The sequence below is a fragment of the Sciurus vulgaris genome (assembly GCF_902686455.1).
Source record: "Sciurus vulgaris genome assembly, chromosome: 5".
Taxonomy (NCBI): domain Eukaryota; kingdom Metazoa; phylum Chordata; class Mammalia; order Rodentia; family Sciuridae; genus Sciurus; species Sciurus vulgaris.
Genome location: NC_136465.1, coordinates 98675749 through 98694251, shown reverse-complemented (window position 1 = coordinate 98694251; position 18503 = coordinate 98675749). Strand labels below are relative to the sequence as shown.

General features: G+C 37.5%; 1 protein-coding gene across 3 annotated transcripts in view; it reads left to right on the top strand.

The window, feature by feature from the left end:
- Positions 1-7748: 7748 nt before the first annotated feature.
- IPO8 (importin 8) overlaps positions 7749-18503 on the top strand; it is an 81620-nt gene continuing 70865 nt past the window's right edge. For all 3 annotated transcript variants that reach the window (XR_013763749.1, XM_079139304.1, XM_079139303.1), the window contains exons 1-2: positions 7749-8046; positions 13971-14052. Coding sequence is in view for 2 of the 3 variants with exons in the window: in XM_079139304.1 (XP_078995430.1) it covers positions 7963-8046; positions 13971-14052 (166 nt within the window). In the remaining variant the exon portion in view is untranslated. The remainder of the gene's footprint in view (positions 8047-13970; positions 14053-18503) is intronic.

Sequence of the window (18503 nt, the reverse complement as noted above, 5' to 3'; positions counted from 1 at the left end):
CTTACGATTCTAGTGCTGCTGCCTTCACCACATCCACTGTTGTCTTGCACAGGTTTTGGGGGCACTAAATTTTGCTATGGCACACTGCACCCTTCACGAACCACACAAGCTGGATTCAGTTGGAGTTGTCATAAAGAAGTTTGTCATAGGTGTTGAAGCTGAGGCAAGGGATGTCCCCTTTTTTCATTGTGGAATGAAAGCTTGAGGCAATGAAGAAACATTTTGAGCCAAAAAAAAAAAAAAAAAAAAAGAAAAAAGAAAAAAAAACTTGTTTGAAAGTAGATATGTCATCTTTTGTCCCAGTTAATACTACTATCTTTAGTTTCAACCTTCCCACCACTACTACCATTGTAGTCTCTGGAAAAGTAAGTTTTTGGTTTCTGTTCAGAAACTATAATGCTGTCCTATGTATGTCACTCTTTTTTTTTGGGTTTATCTGAGGTATTTTTTTTATTATTTTTTCTTTTTGGTTTCTTTTTATTCTTTTTTTATTGTAAACAAATGGGATACATGTTGTTTGTTTGTACATGGCATAAAGGCATACCATTTGTGTAATTATAAATTTACATAGGGTAATGTTGTTTGATTCATTCTGCTATTTTTTCCCTTCCCCCCACCCCTCCCACCCCTCTTTTCCCTCTATACAGTCCTTCCTCCATTCTTGCCCCCTCCCTAACCCTAACTCTAACCCTAACACTAACCCCTCCCTCCCCCCATTATGTGTCATCATCCATTTATTAGCGATATCATTTGTCCTTTGGTTTTTTGAGATTGGCTTATCTCACTTAGCATGATATTCTCCAATTTCATCCATTTGCCTGCAAATGCCATAATTTTATCATTCTTTATGGCTGAGTAATATTCCATAGTATATATATACCAGAGTTTCTTTATCCACTCATCAATTGAAGGGCATCTAGGTTGGTTCCACAGTCTGGCTATTGTGAATTGAGCAGCTATGAACATTGATGTGGCTGTATCTCTGTAGTATGCTGATTTTAAGTCCTTTGGGTATAGACCAAGGGGTGGGATAGCTAGGTCAAATGGTGGTTCCATTCCAAGTTTTCTAAGGAATCTCCACACTGCTTTCCAGAGTGGCTGCACTAATTTGCAGCCCCACCAGCAATGTATGAGTGTACCTTTCTCCCCACATCCTCGCCAACACCTGTTGTTGCTTGTATTCTTGATAATCGCCATTCTAATTGGGGTGAGATGGAATCTTAGGGTGGTTTTGATTTGCATTTCTCTTATTACTAGAGATGTTGAGCATTTTTCCATATGTTTGTTGATTGCTTGTAGATCTTCTGTGAAGTGTCTGTTCATTTCCTTAGCCCATTTGTTGATTGGATTATTTGTATTCTGTTCAGAAACTAATGCTGTCCTATGTATGTCACTCTTTTTTAAAAAAGTTTTAACTGGGAGGTTTGTCACTTTTTTTAGGAAAGTCTACTTCGGTGCTATTTTAAAGGAGATTTCCATTGACTGCCATTAATAAAATATTAATCTTACATTTTCAAGATGTACACTATGCACTTGCTATGATGTATAGCTCTGCAGAGACAGACACTTTTGAAATAGAGATGTTTTAAGAACAAACTTCACAGCACTCCCTTACAGATTATTTAAACTGGTCTAAAAGATGAACTATTAAATTTATAGATAGGAGTTTTGTGCATTATTTAAAAAATTTTTTTGTAGTGGTAGATGGAGAGCATGCCTCTATTTTGTTTATTTTAATGTGGTGCTAAAGATCAAACCCAGTGCCTCATACATGCTAGGCAAGCACTCTGTCCCTGAGCTACAGCCCCAGCCTTGTGCCTTGGTTTTTAACTCCTATTTTCTCTTTTACCATATGGACTAGATTCAAACCTACTAATATAGACCAACAGATGAACTGCTTCCAACAGATGGGAAGGACAGCTGTGTGATATTCTGTTTGGATGACTAAAATGTTAAATCTCAAAAAAGGTCATAGTGGTAGTGCTTGGAGTAAAAATTGGTTTTTGTAATTTGAGCTGTAATCATGCCAGTTCTTCTCATGCTATGCTGTATTCTAGGGTAATGCCATTATGTCCTTGATGCCAACTATCCTACGTACACAAATAACTCAGTTCTCTGTGTCCCTTAATTTCTTCCTCTTCCCCACCATCATTTCCTTCTTCCTCACCCAGCTCTTTTATAAGTATAGGTATATAAATTATAAGCACTCCTACTTCAAAATGTCCAAAGGAAGCCTCATCTTTCCTCCAAAATCTATTTTCCATTTCCCCTGGCTAATGACTTCCATAGGTCATCAAAACTTGGAACTTTAGTATCATTCCTTTTAAAAAAATTTTTTTTAGTTGTAGATGAACACAATACCTTTATTTATTTTTATGTGGTGCTGAGGATCAAATCCAGTGCCTCACATATGCTAGGCAAGCGCTCTACCACTGAGCTATAACACCAGCCCCAACTTAAGCATCATTCTTGACTTCCCTTAGTTAATTTTTATACTAAATCAGGCACACATCCCTGTTGATTCTATCTTTGAGGTGTCTCATATCTTTCTTCATTTCTACCATGGACATCCTCTTTCAGACCCATTGTATCACATATATGCATTTATTTATTTAACTGGTACTTACTGGTTGCTTATTTTGTGCCAGACAATATGAGGCTGTCTTATGTCTTATTCATTGAAGTCTGAATAAGAGGTTTTCTTCCTTTTACTTTAAAATATTTTTTGATGGATGAAATATTTTTCAATGGATATTTTATTTTATTTATTTATATGTGGTGGTGAGGATTGAACCCAGCACCTCACACATGCCAGGCAAGTGCTCTACCACTGAGCTGCAACTCCAGCCTGTTCTTCCTTCCTTTTAAATAGATGGCAATAGTAGTTAACATTTATTGAGCATTTCCCATGGGCAGCAGGACTTATTTTGTCTTCACAATAACTCTTAGAAGGAGATGAGGAAACAGGCACCAAGAGGTGAGTAATACCTGTAAATCATAATATAACAAGACAATATAGCTGATTCAAGGTACTGAGACAAAGAGAGGTCATCAGTAAACACAGAAATCCTTCATGCAAAATAATACAAAAGTAAAGGACTGAGAATGATGAGTCATATATGACGGGAAGAAAACACACGTAAAGAGAATTGAGAGCACAATCTGAGAGCCTACAGCTTTTTCCTGGTTGATCTTTTCCTATTGCCTTGGTTACCCCAAATTTGGTAGCTTTTTTTTTTTTTTCCATCTTCACTGTGTGTGCACCAAAGCATAAAAAGTTTTCATAGAAACATTGACTTTTTGGTAATGTATTTTATTTTATTTTATTTTTTGCACAAGGCCCTGGGTTCAATCCCCAGCACCACAAAAAAACAAAACAAAACAAAACAAAACAAAAAAACACAAAAAACTTTTCTATTACAAGAATCCCTCAAGTTGCCCTTTTTCAGTCACACCTCCTTTCCTCTTAGCCCCCAGAAACCACTGGTCTGATCTTTCCATAATTTTTTTTAAATTTTAAGGATTTTATTTTATTGGGTGCTGGGGATCGAACCCAGGGCCTTGTGCTTGCAAGGCAAGCACTCTACCGACTGAGCTATCTCCCCAACCCCAATTTTAAGGATTTTATATAAGTGGAATTAGATAATAACTTTGGCTCCCTTGTTTGTGTATGGTTCTGGGGATTGAGCTGAGGGCATCTCCCTTTGCTGTCTGTGCTCTACCCTTGAGCTATATTCACTGCCCAATACACATCCTTTTGGCATCTTTCAGTATAATTCTCTACAGATCATCCAGGTTGTTGCATGTGTCATTCCTTTTTTTTGATCAGTAGTGTTCCAAGGCATAGAGGTATCACAGTTTAAACATTTGCCCTTTGAAGGACATCTGGATTGTTCCGAGTTTTGGCTATAATGAAGAAAGCTGCTATTAACAGGTGCATTTTTTCCCAGTGATAGAAACTGAACTAGGGCTTGAGTGTGGGCCCTGCCACTGAGCTACCCTGATGGTCTCAGTGAGACAGGGTCTCACTGTGACAGGGTCTCACTGTGTTGCCCAGGTTGGCCTCATGATTCTCTTGCCTTAGCCTCCCAACACATGCCACCATTCCCAGCCTACCTGCAAGTTTTATATGAGCACAAGCCTTTGTTTCTCTGACAAATGCTCAGGAGTGCAATTGCTGGTTCACATGGAAGTTGCATGTTTTGTTTTTAAAAGAAAAACTGTTTTCCAGAATGGCTGTGCTATTTTACATTCATACTACAAATATATGAGTGATCCAGTTTTTCTGCATCCTTGCTAGCATTTGATGGAATTGCCATATTTTAATCCCCCTCCCCTTTTTCTAAGTCCAATGACTTTATTGATCTAAAAAAGTTACATAGACAGTGACTGTTATGCCAAAAATGGTGCCAAATGGTATCAAACAGGTGAGGATGAGGGAAGGGGCCAGGAGCCCAATCAGAAAAGCTGATTAACTGTTTCCATGGAACTAGCAGGGGTAGGAGATGCATGCAAGAGCAATAATTCCAAAAAGATTGAAATGGTGAGGGGAGAGAACTCCCCAAAACCCTGAAGTACAACAATAGCAATCTGTTCCTTTGTAGAGGACAAGGAGCCCCCACTCAGCTGCCAACTCTGGAGACTTCATGGGGTTGGGGACTGAGGGCTCCCCCAGAGAATATCACAAGAAGGCATCACACTATTCTCAAAGGCACCCAAAGCAGTCCTGGGACTGCATTGGCAACACATATTTACTTCATTCTGGAAGAGATCTTCATATTTCTTTAGCACCAAAAACTGGCCAAGGACCATATAAGCCTTGTGAAAGCCCTTTTCCTCCCGCTTGTTGCCCAGGACTTACTCAATCCTGGCCAAGCTTCCCACTGGCATTCCCCCCATAGGCTGTGTCATGAAATCTCTGTGCTTTTGCGGGGTTGTCATCCTGATCAGGCTTACTAGGCAGCTCCTGCTCCCAAAACGGCTGCTTTTATCACTTGGCTGCTCTGGTTCGTACCTCAAACCACTAGAACTTTTCCATTTCCCCTGCTTTTACATTATTGAAATAACTACATCAAATATCTCCCTACTCCTAATCATCTTCTTTAATGCTGTCAGAGTTCATCCAGACACGGACTGCAAAATTTTGGGGAGATGATATATCTTGGTAGAAATGTAGTAGGCATTTGGATTCATCTAACTTTTTTTTTCTTTTTTTTTTTATTGTAAACAAATAGGATACATGTTGTTTCTCTGTTGGATTCATCTAACTTAAAGAAAGAGACCTTGGTTAGAACTTTAGTGAATTGTCTCTATTAAGTTTATGGTTAAAGTTACATAAGTAAATGAAATGACTCATGCAGCATGGGTGGAAGAGAGAAAGGGACTGTGTCCAGAGTCCATGCCTACTTAAGAGTTGGATAATTGAGTAATCAAAGGGCTAAGAATATACTTTGGGAAATAAAACAAGAAGAGAGATATTAGAAAAAGAGCGTATAATACAGTGTTAGGTGTCATAGGAGAGACAATTTAATATAAGGACTAAAAATATATCTTGCATTTGGTAGCTAAAGGGATCAGTGTTGATCTTTGCTTGGCAGTTTCAGTAGAAATGAGGGCAGAAGACCAGGGATACTTGGCTTGAAGCATGAATTGGAAGTAAAGTGGAGGTAATGAATGCAGTGATTCTTTAAGTGAAAAGAACAAGCAATAATTAGTATTTTTTTAAAATTAGTATTAATGGGAAAAAGATATAACTGGGTGGGCAATGTTTTTAGGATGAAGTTGTCTCTGATTGCTTTGAGTGTTGCCCCTTTTTTAATCCATTATTCACACTACCATCAGAGTAATATTTCTAAAAGAAGGGGAGAGTAATATTACAAAATAAGGGGAGAAAATCCTAAAAATATAGGAAAAATCTTATAAGTAGTCAACAAAGGGCATGTAATAATACCCCAAATTTATTTTTAATGAAAAATTATACAAAAGAAAGGAGATATTTATGGAGAAAGTTTTTGGAAGAGATGGGAGAGGATTTGGTTCAGACTGGAGGGAGGGAGGTGGAGAGGAATAAGCAGATTAATTTGTAGCTGGTGAGTTCAGCTTGATGGCTTTGCTTATCCTTGGGGTAGGGGGTCTGAGAAGAAGAGTCTTGAGGGTTGGAACAGTCACTGAAGAAATGAGAGATGGTGCTGATTAATCACAAGGAATGGGATTGTTGAGTATGAGAAAGAAAAACAACTGTAGTGTTGTCAGTTTGTACAGTGGGTCAAGGGTGGGCTTGAGAAATTGGGAGTTTAATAGCAGAAAAGAATGTATAGTTTGGAATGAATAGTCTAAGGAGAACTGAAATAGTGATTGAGTTAGGAAAAAGGTGTAGAATTATTGATCAAGAGAAATATGGAACAACAGTTTCTGACTAGAAAAGAGGATATTGCAGTTAAGATTTCAGATGTAAAGAAGCTTGAGATAATCATGAAGTCAGAGAGAATGCCACAACGAAAGAGATGAAAGGCATTGTTTCAAAGGGCCCCACAGGGCCAGAGATATAGCTCAGTTGGCAAAGTGCTTGCCTTGCATGCACAAGGCCCTGAGTTCAATCCCTGGCCAAAAAAAAAAAAAAAAAAAAAAATCCTCAAAGGAGCCTACAGTGTAAAGGAATTTGTACTTTATCTTGAAATTTATGTAAAGTCAAAGAAGGGATAGGACAGTATTAACCTTTTAGAAGTATTACTCTGATGGTAGTGTGAATAATGGATTAAAAGAGGGGCAACACTCAAAGCAATCAGAGACAACTCATTACTTCTGTACTCGGCGGAAAGGCCTTATTTTAGATAAGTTTTCTGCCACATTTTCTACCCTCTTCATTAAATCCAGTTAATTGATCCAATCGATATTGATTATGTACTCCTGGAAAGACCACAGTCCCTCAGTTGTATTTTGCTCATAGCCATCTTTACTAAATGTAATTAACTCTTTTCTGAGTTAACCACAGGAAAAATTTGCTCTATATTCTTATGCCATTTATGTCATTTGATGCCAGATATGGCTGTGGTGATTGGAAATAGTGTAATCCTTCTCCTTGCCATTCACTACTTTTCTGAGAGGGTTTGGAATTTTTTTCCGAAACTTTCAGGCATATAGTTTCTCTGACTTCTGTTTCCTCACGCTGAAAATATATTTTGTATGTTTACATTTTTTTTCTTTTCTAGCAGGTCATAAGTTCCTTTATGTTAACCTGCATTGAATTCATCTTGTTATAACGTGGTAACATTATAATTCTAGACATCCTAGAATTCTGAATCCAAAATGTATGAGTGAATGAATAAATGAATGAATGATGACTCCCATAGTGGAATGGGATGGAACCCTGTCCTCCTCGAGGCTACGTAATCTTAAGGTCCCAACAAGTCTGTTCTGGAATAGGTTCAGTTTTGATGCCCAAACAGTTTTCGGACTAACAAAAAGTGTCACTCCATTAGATAACGCTTCATTTGGAAGCAGCTGTAAGGAGACACTGGCAGGCTTGTTTCTCGGGGGCTGTTTTCCGTACAGCAGTATGGCAGCTGCCTTCCGTATCTCAGCCTCACTGTTCCCCGTCAGGATAGAAGTCGAGAGCGCTGTCCGTACAGCACCATGGCGTCGCCCATGGGAATCCGTCACAGCATCGTGCCCGGGGGAAGAGGCCGCCGTAAAGGAGGAGCCGCTTCCTCTTCTTACTTCTCCCGCCTCCCACCGGCTGTCGTAAAAGGGTGAATGGAGAGCGAGTTGTGGGGGGGAAAGAGGGAGGACAGGGGGCGCGGAGTCAGAGTGGCGCAGCAAGTGGCTGCAGGTGGTGACGGTGGCGGGGGGTGGGGAGTGAGGTAGTCCAGGGGTCGCGGAGGAGGAGGCTGAGAGGGTCCGAAGAAAACTAAATCTGCAGCCTGGCCTACTGGTCCGGGGGCAGCGGAGCCCCCACTCGGGGAGATGGACCTCAACCGGATCATCCAGGCGCTGAAGGGCACCATCGACCCGAAGCTTCGGATTGCAGCTGAGAGCGAGCTCAACCAGGTGAGAGCGGGCCTTCGGCGCCCCCCTGCCGCCGAAGCGGTGCCCCCCGCCGGATTGCCAGCTCTCTCTGCTCGACGCCCTTCATCTCTACCCCACCCGGGCTGGGACCCCGGCGCTCCCCTCGGCCTGGTCCGCCCGGGGTCCAGTGGAGCAGCGTAGCACTCCCCCAGGGTCTTTGCGGAACAACTCACGCACCTGTTGGCCACCTTTGCATCTTTTCGTGTCGTTTTCCTTCCCAGTGCAGTTTATCCACCCACTTAGTCCACATAGAGAAGCTTTTGCAACCTTTGCTGGTGTCTTCAGGGTGTGAAGCTTTTCTTTAAGCACGCTGACTTTGGGACGCGGTTGGGGAAATTCACTTCATATTCAAATCCGAGTTAGCTTTTCTCCAGACCCAGCCCTTTTTAGGTGTTGCTGTGGGAAACCCTGCCCATCGCCTGCTTCTGTGGGGTTGGCAGAACTGTTTTGACACAGACTGGCAAGAGTTTTGTTGGAGCGCTGGGCATTGCTGTCGGGAGAGTGCTTTCGGAAGAAAAGGCAGTTTTTGTGTGCTTTACTAAAGACACTTCCACTAATAGGTGTTTGGAGGGATTTCTTTTAAATGCTAAAATGTGTAAGAATGTCTTTTATTCTACTTCAGGTGTTGTTCCTAACCAGCCTTGGCCTTGTTAAAGCGTTATTCTCAACATTCCAAAAATTTAATTATCCTCAATTCTAGTTTATTTTCTCTTTCATACCTGTAACAGTGAATCATAGACCTGTTACTAAAAAGTACAAATGATACCTACTCCTAGGATGAAGTGACTGCTGTTTGAAGTTCTGATGATCCTTAAAAATATAAAGGAATATTCTCAAATTAATTATTCTTAAAGTATTGCGCAGGACTAGCAACATCAACATCCTCTGAGAATTTTTTGAAAGTGCAAATTATGGGGTTTCATCCCAGACTTAAAGGAACACTATGGGGATGGGAACCAATTGTGTTTTAACTAGCTCACCAGGTGATTCTGTTTCTTCTAAAATGTGATAGTCTGTCCTAAGTAAATGTTGCTCTTGGAGTTAATTTAAAAAAGCAGATATGAGTCTTTGAAAGGGATTATCTTAATGGGAAATCTGTGTGGAGTTCTGAGTAGATTGAATCCAGAATTCCCAAGAGATAAAAGGGAGAGTGAAAGTACTGGCTATGGAGAAGAGAGGTTATATTAAAGCCCAAAGGAGATGTACCTGTGCCTTAAAAAGAACCATCACTCAAAATAGGTAAAGTTAAAGTCAGTGTACCTGTCCCTGCTTTGCAGAGTAAGAAGGATTACATTAGCTGGAAGAATAGTAATCCAGGGTTAGTTAGGAAGAACAAAACAAGAGCTGAACTTGCAGTCTTCTAGAATGAACAGAATAGTTGGCCTGTTTGTGACCCCCTTCGCCTCACAGTGAGGCCTGATGTTGTTAATTTGATAGTGTTAATAGGGAACATAATTTTGTTGTTGTCTTACCCTTTCCTGCCCCTGTAAGCCTAACCTTGCTTTATTTCTGATTCATCAGGAGATAAGTGCAGTTGTTGTTATAGAAGTAGAAAAGGTAGGTGGGAAAGCCTGCAGAAGTCCGAGACACTTAAGACTCAAGTCAGTCCTGTTTTTTACTTAATGGTATTTCAGTCCAAATCCATTTCATTTTCACTCTGTCCTGCCCCATAACTAGCCATCTCATCACAGACCATATGCCCTGCAACTTCTTAAAGTACCTTATTCATGCTTGAGGAACTAGATTCATCCCCAGAACTGTAAAACCAAAACCAAATCACCACCACTAATAAAAAACTCCATAAATAGATAAATAAATGTAGTTTATTGCCGTGCCACTCATTTAGCATTTATATTTTGTATGATATTTTGGATTGCAGTATACTCGCTAAGTATTTTGGAATTGTCTTTAAGTAGAAGGCCAACATATAATGTTGCTTAACCTTATAGTAAAACGTGGTTTATCCAGGCATGGTGACACATGTAATCCCATCTATTTGGAAGGCTCTAGGCAGAAGGATCACATGTTTGAGGCCATCTTAAGTAACTCAGTGATACCCTGTCTCAAAAAAGACTAGGGATATAGTGCAATGGTAGAGAATCCCTGGGTTCAGTCCCCAGTGTGGAAAACAAAACAAACGCATGGTTTGTGGTTTTGGGTTTTTATACTTGTCCCTTACCACCACTGTAACATTCTGCTTTGTCATATAAACTGGTGGGCAATCTATCATAAGTATTTATGGTTCTCCTTTATGTTTTTTAACATTTTGTGTTCTTAAAATTTTTATTTTCATAGTGCTGGGGATCCAACCCAGGGCTTCTGCACATGCTAGACCAAGTACTCTACCGTGAAGCTGCATTTTCAGTCCCTAGATCGTTTATTTTAGTCCAGACCCTCCCCACCTCACCTTAGCAAATATGCTTTGCATAGAAAATGGGGGTAGCTTCTGCAGTGTCCTGATTGATACGTCAGTTGCTTTAGAAGAGTAGGCAGCTTCAGCACAACAGCCTGTGGGGTAAATTCTTATTTGGAAGCTGTTTTCTTAGACCAGTATTTTTCTCTTAGAAGCGACTGGTTCCCTGACTGCTGTTTGTGATATTGTTTCTATGGGCAATGAATTTTTGGGTTCTATTTATTAAAAAGGAATTCTATACACCTTCCTCACTGTCTCTCCACCAGAAGTCCCTTTAGCAGCAACACAGGGGAGTAGGACTGATTAGGTGTCTTGCTTCTGTAACTCATCCAGAAAGATGTCATCTTTTAATTATCCTTCATGTTTTCAATAGGGAAATAAAGATACCTCAATTGCCAAAGTTTCATTTTCCCTTTTTCCATGGAACTCTGTGTGTACATGTGCATGTTACTGGGATCTGTCTCATGCATCACACGTGGTAGGCAAGTGTTGTTCTACTGAGCTACACCCCTAGCCCATCATTTCTATTTCCCTTTAAGAGAGTTAATTTATATGGATGACAAGTATATTTACAGAGTTGTATTGTAGGTATTGGTATAAGATTCTGCTCCCGTGGAGTTTACGTGCTAGTGAGGGATACAGGCAAGCAAATGATATAATTTCATGCTAATAAAGCCTGAGAAAGGGTTGGGATGTATATGTGGGGTAGTCGTTCTCTGAGGAATGATGCTGAACAGAGACCTGGATGTTGTCAAGGAGGGAGCTAAGAACTGGGAGAAGAGCAGAGGGAATAGCAACTTCAGAAAAGGCTCTCAACCTGTCATTTTGGAGGACTTGAAATGTAATTGGAGCAGTGAGTCAGAGAATGGGAAAAATCAGATCTTTCCTTTATATGAGTTCTCATAAAATGCAGAAGGTAGCTAAGCAAGAACAGAGTTTATTTTCAGTGAACTTCACAGATACAAAGTAAATGTCATTAAGAAATCATTAGAGAAATCAGTTATCTCATTTTGTTATAAACTTGAAACCCAAATAGGGGTAAAAAAAAAATTGAGTAAAATTCGTGAGGAAAGTAGTATGAGAATTTATCTGAATGTACTGCTGAATGTTTTATCTGGCCAGATTAACATAGATTGAATCAAAGCTGAAAGAAGACAAAGTTTCTCAAGTTCTTTAAAATGTAAACAGTTGGAAAAAGAGGAGTTCTGACTGGCAACAATGCTGAAATTAAATACTTTCAAATAAGTAGCATTATCTAAGTATAAAGGTTATCTTGTTTTTATGTGTAGTAAGATTTTTTAAAAAGTAACCAATCAGGGGCCGGGGATATAGCTCAGTTGGTAGAGTCCTTGCCTTTCATGCACAAGGCCCTGGGTTCAGTGGAAAAAAAAAAAGTAACCAATCAGTCTTTATGATTAAATGATATAGATTAAAAAAAATTTTTTTTTTAGTTGTAGATGGATGCAATAACTTTATTTACTTATTTTTATGTGGTGCTGAGGATCAAACCCAGTGCCTCACACGTGCAAGACAAGTGCTCTTCCACTGAGCCACAACCCCATCCCCAGTTTTTTTTTTTTTTTTTTTGGACTGGGATTTAACCCAGGAGCACTTAATCACTGAGCCACATACCCAGCCCTTTTTATTTTTCAATTTAAGTCGGAGTGGTGCTAAGTTGCTTTAGGGCTTTGCCCTCAAAGTTGTGATCCTCCTGCCTCAGCCTCCCAAGCTGCTGGGATTATAGGTATGTGCCATCATAGCTGTCTAGATGTTTTGATTTTTAATTTATCATATGATCTTTCAGTATCTAAAAAAATATAAATGACTTTTTTTTTTTTTTTTGTACCAGGGATTGAACACAGGGCCACTCTAGTACTAAGCCTCATCCCCAGCCCTTTTTTGTATTTTATTTAGAGACAAGGTCTCTGAGTTGCTTAGGCTGGTTTTTTGAACTTGCATTCCTCCTACTTCAGCCTTCTGAGCTGCTGGGATTACAGGCATGAGCCACTGCACCTGGCACAAATGATTTATTTTATAATGTGTATGTAGAAAGGTGTAGAAGACTAGGCTAAATCTATATTAATTTTGCCACTTGTAAACTATAGTTAAATGTGTTTCTTTAAGCATTGAAATTCTATGGTTTCAATTATGGATGAAAAAGAATTTCCCTTAAGATTTAAGATTTTAAAGACTATACAGGATGAAAGGAAGAATAACTATAAGATAATACAAAATTTTACGGAAGTGTATGGAAAGATTTGGAAAGCACAGTGTTCTTGAATGGAAAAGATGTTATTTTTCTTCAGATTTATTTTTAATCACATATTTACCTTAAATGCTATATTACAAATAAAGTAATAGATAAGGTGATTAACTAAATAATAAGTGTATGCACAAACCTAGCTATATCTTCAAAGGGACAACACCAGAGATCCAAACTCCCAGGGGAAGGTAAACTTGACAGACTCTCTGGGGCATTGTCTGGTTTGGCTTCAGTGAGAATTTACAAGTCTTCTGGGATTGTCAGTGGACAAAACCGTGTGTGGGCTCTGGGAATGTGGCAGAGTTGTAGAATATCCAGATACTAAACATCTATATAGAACATGGCTAAAAGGAACCGACTGTTTATTCTTTACTTTTCTTTCTTTCTTTTTTTTTGCTTCTAAGATTACTGTGGCCAAACACAGGAGCCAAAAGAGTAGAGCATGTCTGGGGAGTGAAGTGACCCAGGCAGCAGGGCAGGGCAGAAACTTCATTCACGTAGGCTTCCTTAGGCATTGTTAAGTTTAAAAGATGCTCTAGCCGCAGCGGGCAGCTGGCTTTGACAGCTCTCAACCTTGCCTTGTGAGTCACACTGTTCCAATCTGGACTAGCTCTTCTTCATAGCTCATGCATTATTTAACATTTTCTCGTCTGGTTCACTGTATTGGATCTCCAGTTTTCTGTAGCTGATGTTTTCTTGATTTGTGTTTGTCAAAAATACCATAAACAAAATTAAAGTACAAATAATCTGAAAAGAAACACTTGTGATGAGTAGGTCATAGATTTCAAATTCATTAATAGCTCTTAGAATTTATTGAGAAGAAGTAAAAATCTCACCTACAAAAGGATAAATGGAATAAGGAATTTGTAGAAGCAAATAGCCCCAAAATAAAACAAAACAATAGCAACCACATAAAGTAGCCTCCTTCCTAGTAGAGGAAATGTAGCTTACATGGGCACTAGCATACTGCTGTTGGGAGTGTAATTTGATGTATTCTTTCTACAAAGCATTTTGGCAGTATGTCAGAAATCTTAAGGGTTCATACTTTTGTTCATGAACTTATTCTAGGGATTTGTTTTTTGACTTGAACTATTTTAATCTTCATTTTGCCATGGATAATTATTTTCATATTAGAAATTTTTCTTTTATCTGGACAGTAAGTATTAACAGGTGATAATAGGTATTTATTGATATTTCCCTCTTTCATAAAACTTTTCTTTGTTATTTCAGTCCTACAAGATTATCAATTTCGCCCCCAGTTTACTTCGGATTATAGTCTCTGACCATGTGGAATTTCCAGTCCGCCAGGCAGGTGAGGTTTTTTTTTTTTTTTTTTTATACTTTATAAATTGATTAATAGGTGGAAATAGAATGGGAGTTTTATCTTAATTCTAAATGTAATTTCCTGAAAAACTAGGAAGTGTACACTAAGTATTTCTAAGGCATAAAAATTTACTTTTTTTTTTTTCCTGGAAACTTGAAGGTAAATCTGAACTCTCAAATGTTTCCTTGTCCCCCCCCCCCGCCCCTTGCTCTCCGCATCAGTTCCTTGCCTCTGTAACATTCAGTTTCCCACTCAGTTTTCCCAATTTTAATTGCTTATCTCCCTAATTTCTTATGATTCCTGATAACCTCACCTTTGGGCCCACAGATTAAGACCATGAGTTTATGTATCTGAATTTAGGCTCTAATTATATGTCAAATGATGGTGGTAATGTGTCACACAAACCAAGTGTTTGGAAAGCAGGACTTTTTGTTTTATACTCGAATTTATTTTTAAGTCAAGGATTTTATGTAATTGCTTCATGCACATTTTTATTTATTTATTTTTTAGTGGACTGATCATTAGAACTCAGAAGGTTCAATATTGAGAAAGCCTTGGAATGTCACAAGTCCTGAAAAGATAATTATAAGCTAATGGGGGTAAAATGACAATTGCTAATTTAAAAAAATAAGTGTATTTTAAAAGACTTATGTTAGTGACATATATAGATGTCCCTTTAGTAAGTGTGAGTTTTCCTTCTGATAAACCCATTGTAAGTTGAAAACATTGTTAGTTGAAATTATAGTAAGTTAAAATTGCATTTGATGCCGGGCATGGTGGCCCATGCTGTAATCCCAGTGACTCGGGAGGTTGAGGCAGGAGGATTGCAGGTTTGAGGCCAGCCTCAGCAACTTAGTTACTGAGGCCCTAAGTAATTTAGCAAGACTGTGTCTCAAAATAGAAAATGGGGACTGGGGTTGTGGCTCAGTGGTAGTGCCCTCCCCAGCATGCCTGAGGCTCCACATAAAAATAAAGGTATTGTGTCCACCTACAACTAAAAATATATATATCTTAAAAAAAAAAAAAAAGAAAATGAAGGGAGCTAGGGATGTGACCCAGCAGTTGAGCGCCCCTTGGTTCAAACCCTGCTACCAAAACAAAACACATTGCATTTGATGCACCTAAACTACTGAACATTATAACTTAACAATACAGTATACTGTTGAGTTTCTGTTTACCCTCATGATCTGTCGTTGCTCAGCATCATGAGAAAGTATCTTACAACATATTGCTAGATCCAGTAAAGATCAAAATTCAAAATTTTAAGTATGGTTTCTATTGAATAATATTGCTTTTGCATCATTGTGAAGTTTAAAAAGCACACAGTGAACCATAGTATTTCTACTCATTATAAGTGATTTGAGCAATGAAGAAGAATACAGAGAAGAAAGTAAAATTTTCCAATCTTCATCATTCAGAAATGACCATCATTGACATTAGATGAATGATCGTCTTGCAGGTACAAGGATAGATGAAGTTTCATAGAAATTGAATTATAATCTATATGCTGATTAAAGTATTTAATTTTGAACAGAATAAAGAAGGAATTATTAAATTCTGGGATAATGTTTATGAATATATAGTTATGTGTAGCCTAATGTTGGGGAAATGTTCTGAGAAATGTGTAGTCAGGCAATCACTGTGCAAATATCATAAAGTATACTTAAATAAAACCTAGACAAGATGGCTTCCTACACATCTAGGCTTTGTGCTATTTACCTTTGTAAGAGTGGTTGATTATCACAGTTACTGAAATGTCATTATGTGGCACATAACTCTATATGATTTCCTAAAAGATTACTTTGTGGTTAAGATAAAAAAGATAAACATATGGAAAAACATTCATATCAGAATTACTTATTTTAATAAGGTTTATAAGAATTCCGTAAAATTTTTTTGGAATCTTAGATCTCAGTTGTTTAATCTTTGCCTTTATAAAATAGGACTGTTCTAAAACATTATGCTAAATGAAATATATTTTAATAATCCAAGTATTTATAGGGCCATCGTGATGTTCCTATGAAGCTTTTTAAAAATAGCATTTTAAAAGGTCTTAAAACAATTTATTACATTAATGTGCTGTTTATTGAACTTACAAACATTTTAAAAACAGGATTTTTACATTAGGTGAATCTTTTTTTTTGTACCTGGGATTGAACTCAAAGGTACTTGACCACTGAGCCACATCCCCAGCCCTATTTAGAGACAGGGTCTTACTGAGTTGCTTAGCACCTTGCTTTTGCTGAGGTTGGCTTTGAACTCTCTATCCTCCTGCCTTAGCCTCTTGAGCTGCTGGGATTACAGGTGTGCACCACCTGCACCCAGGTAGATTATCTTAATTCCACTCTCAAAGATAGCTGCCATTGAGTTTGGTGCAAGGTGCTTTAGTTTTTTTCTATTTATATTACACATGCTATTCTAAAGTTTTCTTTTTTTCACTAAACCATGTATCCTTGGAGATTATTCCAGGTTAGTGTACACATACATTCTTCATTCTTTATTGCAATGACTTAGTAGTATTTCTTTTTTTTTTTAATTTTTTTAAATTTTTTAAATTTTTTTTTTTTTAGTAGTATTTCATTGTGTAGAACTGTCATGGCTTATTTAAATAATTTGATATCGACAGACATTTCCCTTTTTGTCCTTTTTTTGTTGATAGAGGCATTGCTTAATGAGTATCTTTGGAAATGTACCAATGGGTATTTGTGAGAATTTTTATTTTTTAGAATAAATTACTAGGAATGAAAATGCTAGGTTAATGGATATTAAAGATATTAATATTTATAATTTTGAATCCTATCACTGAATTACTTTTGCTTACTTTTTCCATCAATTGTACCTTACAGGGCTGATGGTGTAGCTCAGTAAAAGCAGGAGGCCCTGCATTTGATCTCCAGCATTGTGGAGGAAAAAAATGTTCCTTAGAATGCTAGGTTCACCATATCCTCACCAAATGTGTAAAACTTTTTTAAAAAATTTATTTTTTGTGGTGCTGAGAATCCAACCCAGGGCCTTCTGCACATTAGGCAAGTGCTCACTACTGAGCCATATCTCTAGCTCTGCAACTTTGAATGTTAATAACAGGTAATGAAGTTTTCATATAAAATGTAAGCTGTGTTTAAAGGCGATTATTTTCTTCATAATGTATGTGAATTTCAAATCTTTTAGCTGCAGCACAGTTTGTCTTAGTGATTGATTTCTTACTGTATTGGAACAACTTTCTATCTTAAAATCATCCATTTTTGCCATAGTGTTTGAAATATATTGTGTAAAATTCTACAGCTATCCTAAAGTACAGTTTATAAATGTTCTTCTCTATTTAATCTATTATCAAAATATAAGGATGCCCCCAAGAACTTTATGGTGACATCTGCTTAACCTATCATTTCATCATGATATTAAAAATAGAATGATGTCTATGTTTTAAAGAAAGATTAGTTTGTATAAAACTGTAAAAAAAAAAAAAAAAAAGACTAATATTAAGTGGAAGGTAGATATAGTTGTTTTTGATAGACAATTCTAAAATATTATTTCTACTATTAATTGAGCTTATTAGTGAATGTTTGCTTTTGCCTTACTATGAATTTTCAAGAAATAGGAAGAAATTAATATTTTAATGTTGCCACATCAAACAAAATAAATTTGGAAGTTTGCTCTGTTGCTTTCCTTTCAGAGTATTGATAAGCATAATATTATTATTAATATAACCAAGTAATATGCAGAGAAAGAAGCCTATTTTAAATGTAGGATATTGAAGTTATGATTAGAAATCTTTCAAGTCACTTTTGTTTCTAAGTTTTTAACTCTTTGCCTCTGAAAGGAAAGAGACCCTTTAGTAAAGTTCTTCTACTAAATGTAAACTTGGCTTCAGAAATGTACTTTTCTTTGATGCATTTTGCAATTGCTATGAGAAGAGTAGTTTGGATTTAAAAGTGGGAGTTGAAAGGAATATTATATTAGACCTGAAGAAGTCATCTGTAGTGAATGATGTAGGACCATCAATTTAAAAAAATAGCTTTTTTTTTTCCCTATACCTTGCCCGGTTTTCATTCTTTTAGGTTGTTTTCCTTTTGTATGTCAAAAGGATGGGGGTGATATTAAAATTTATAATTCTTTATGCATACTTTGTTAAGACTAACTTCATTCTAAAATGCAGAAGCTAGTGATAAACAAAGATAATGTTGATCATTTCAGAAGTATTTCAAAAAACTCTTTTCTTAAAACTGTTTTATTTGTAGGAAGCATCTCTGCTCTTACTCAAAATCTGTTCAATCCTATTTTAGTTATAGTTTATACATTCATTATTGATCTCCTGGCTTTTAACAGATTGAAGTAATAGCAGTGAACAGAAGGGCTACCAAATTATGATGAAGAATGCAAAGGTTTAAAAAGATCACCTAAAAAGTCTGCCATTTTGCCTCACTGAGTTTATAATAGCA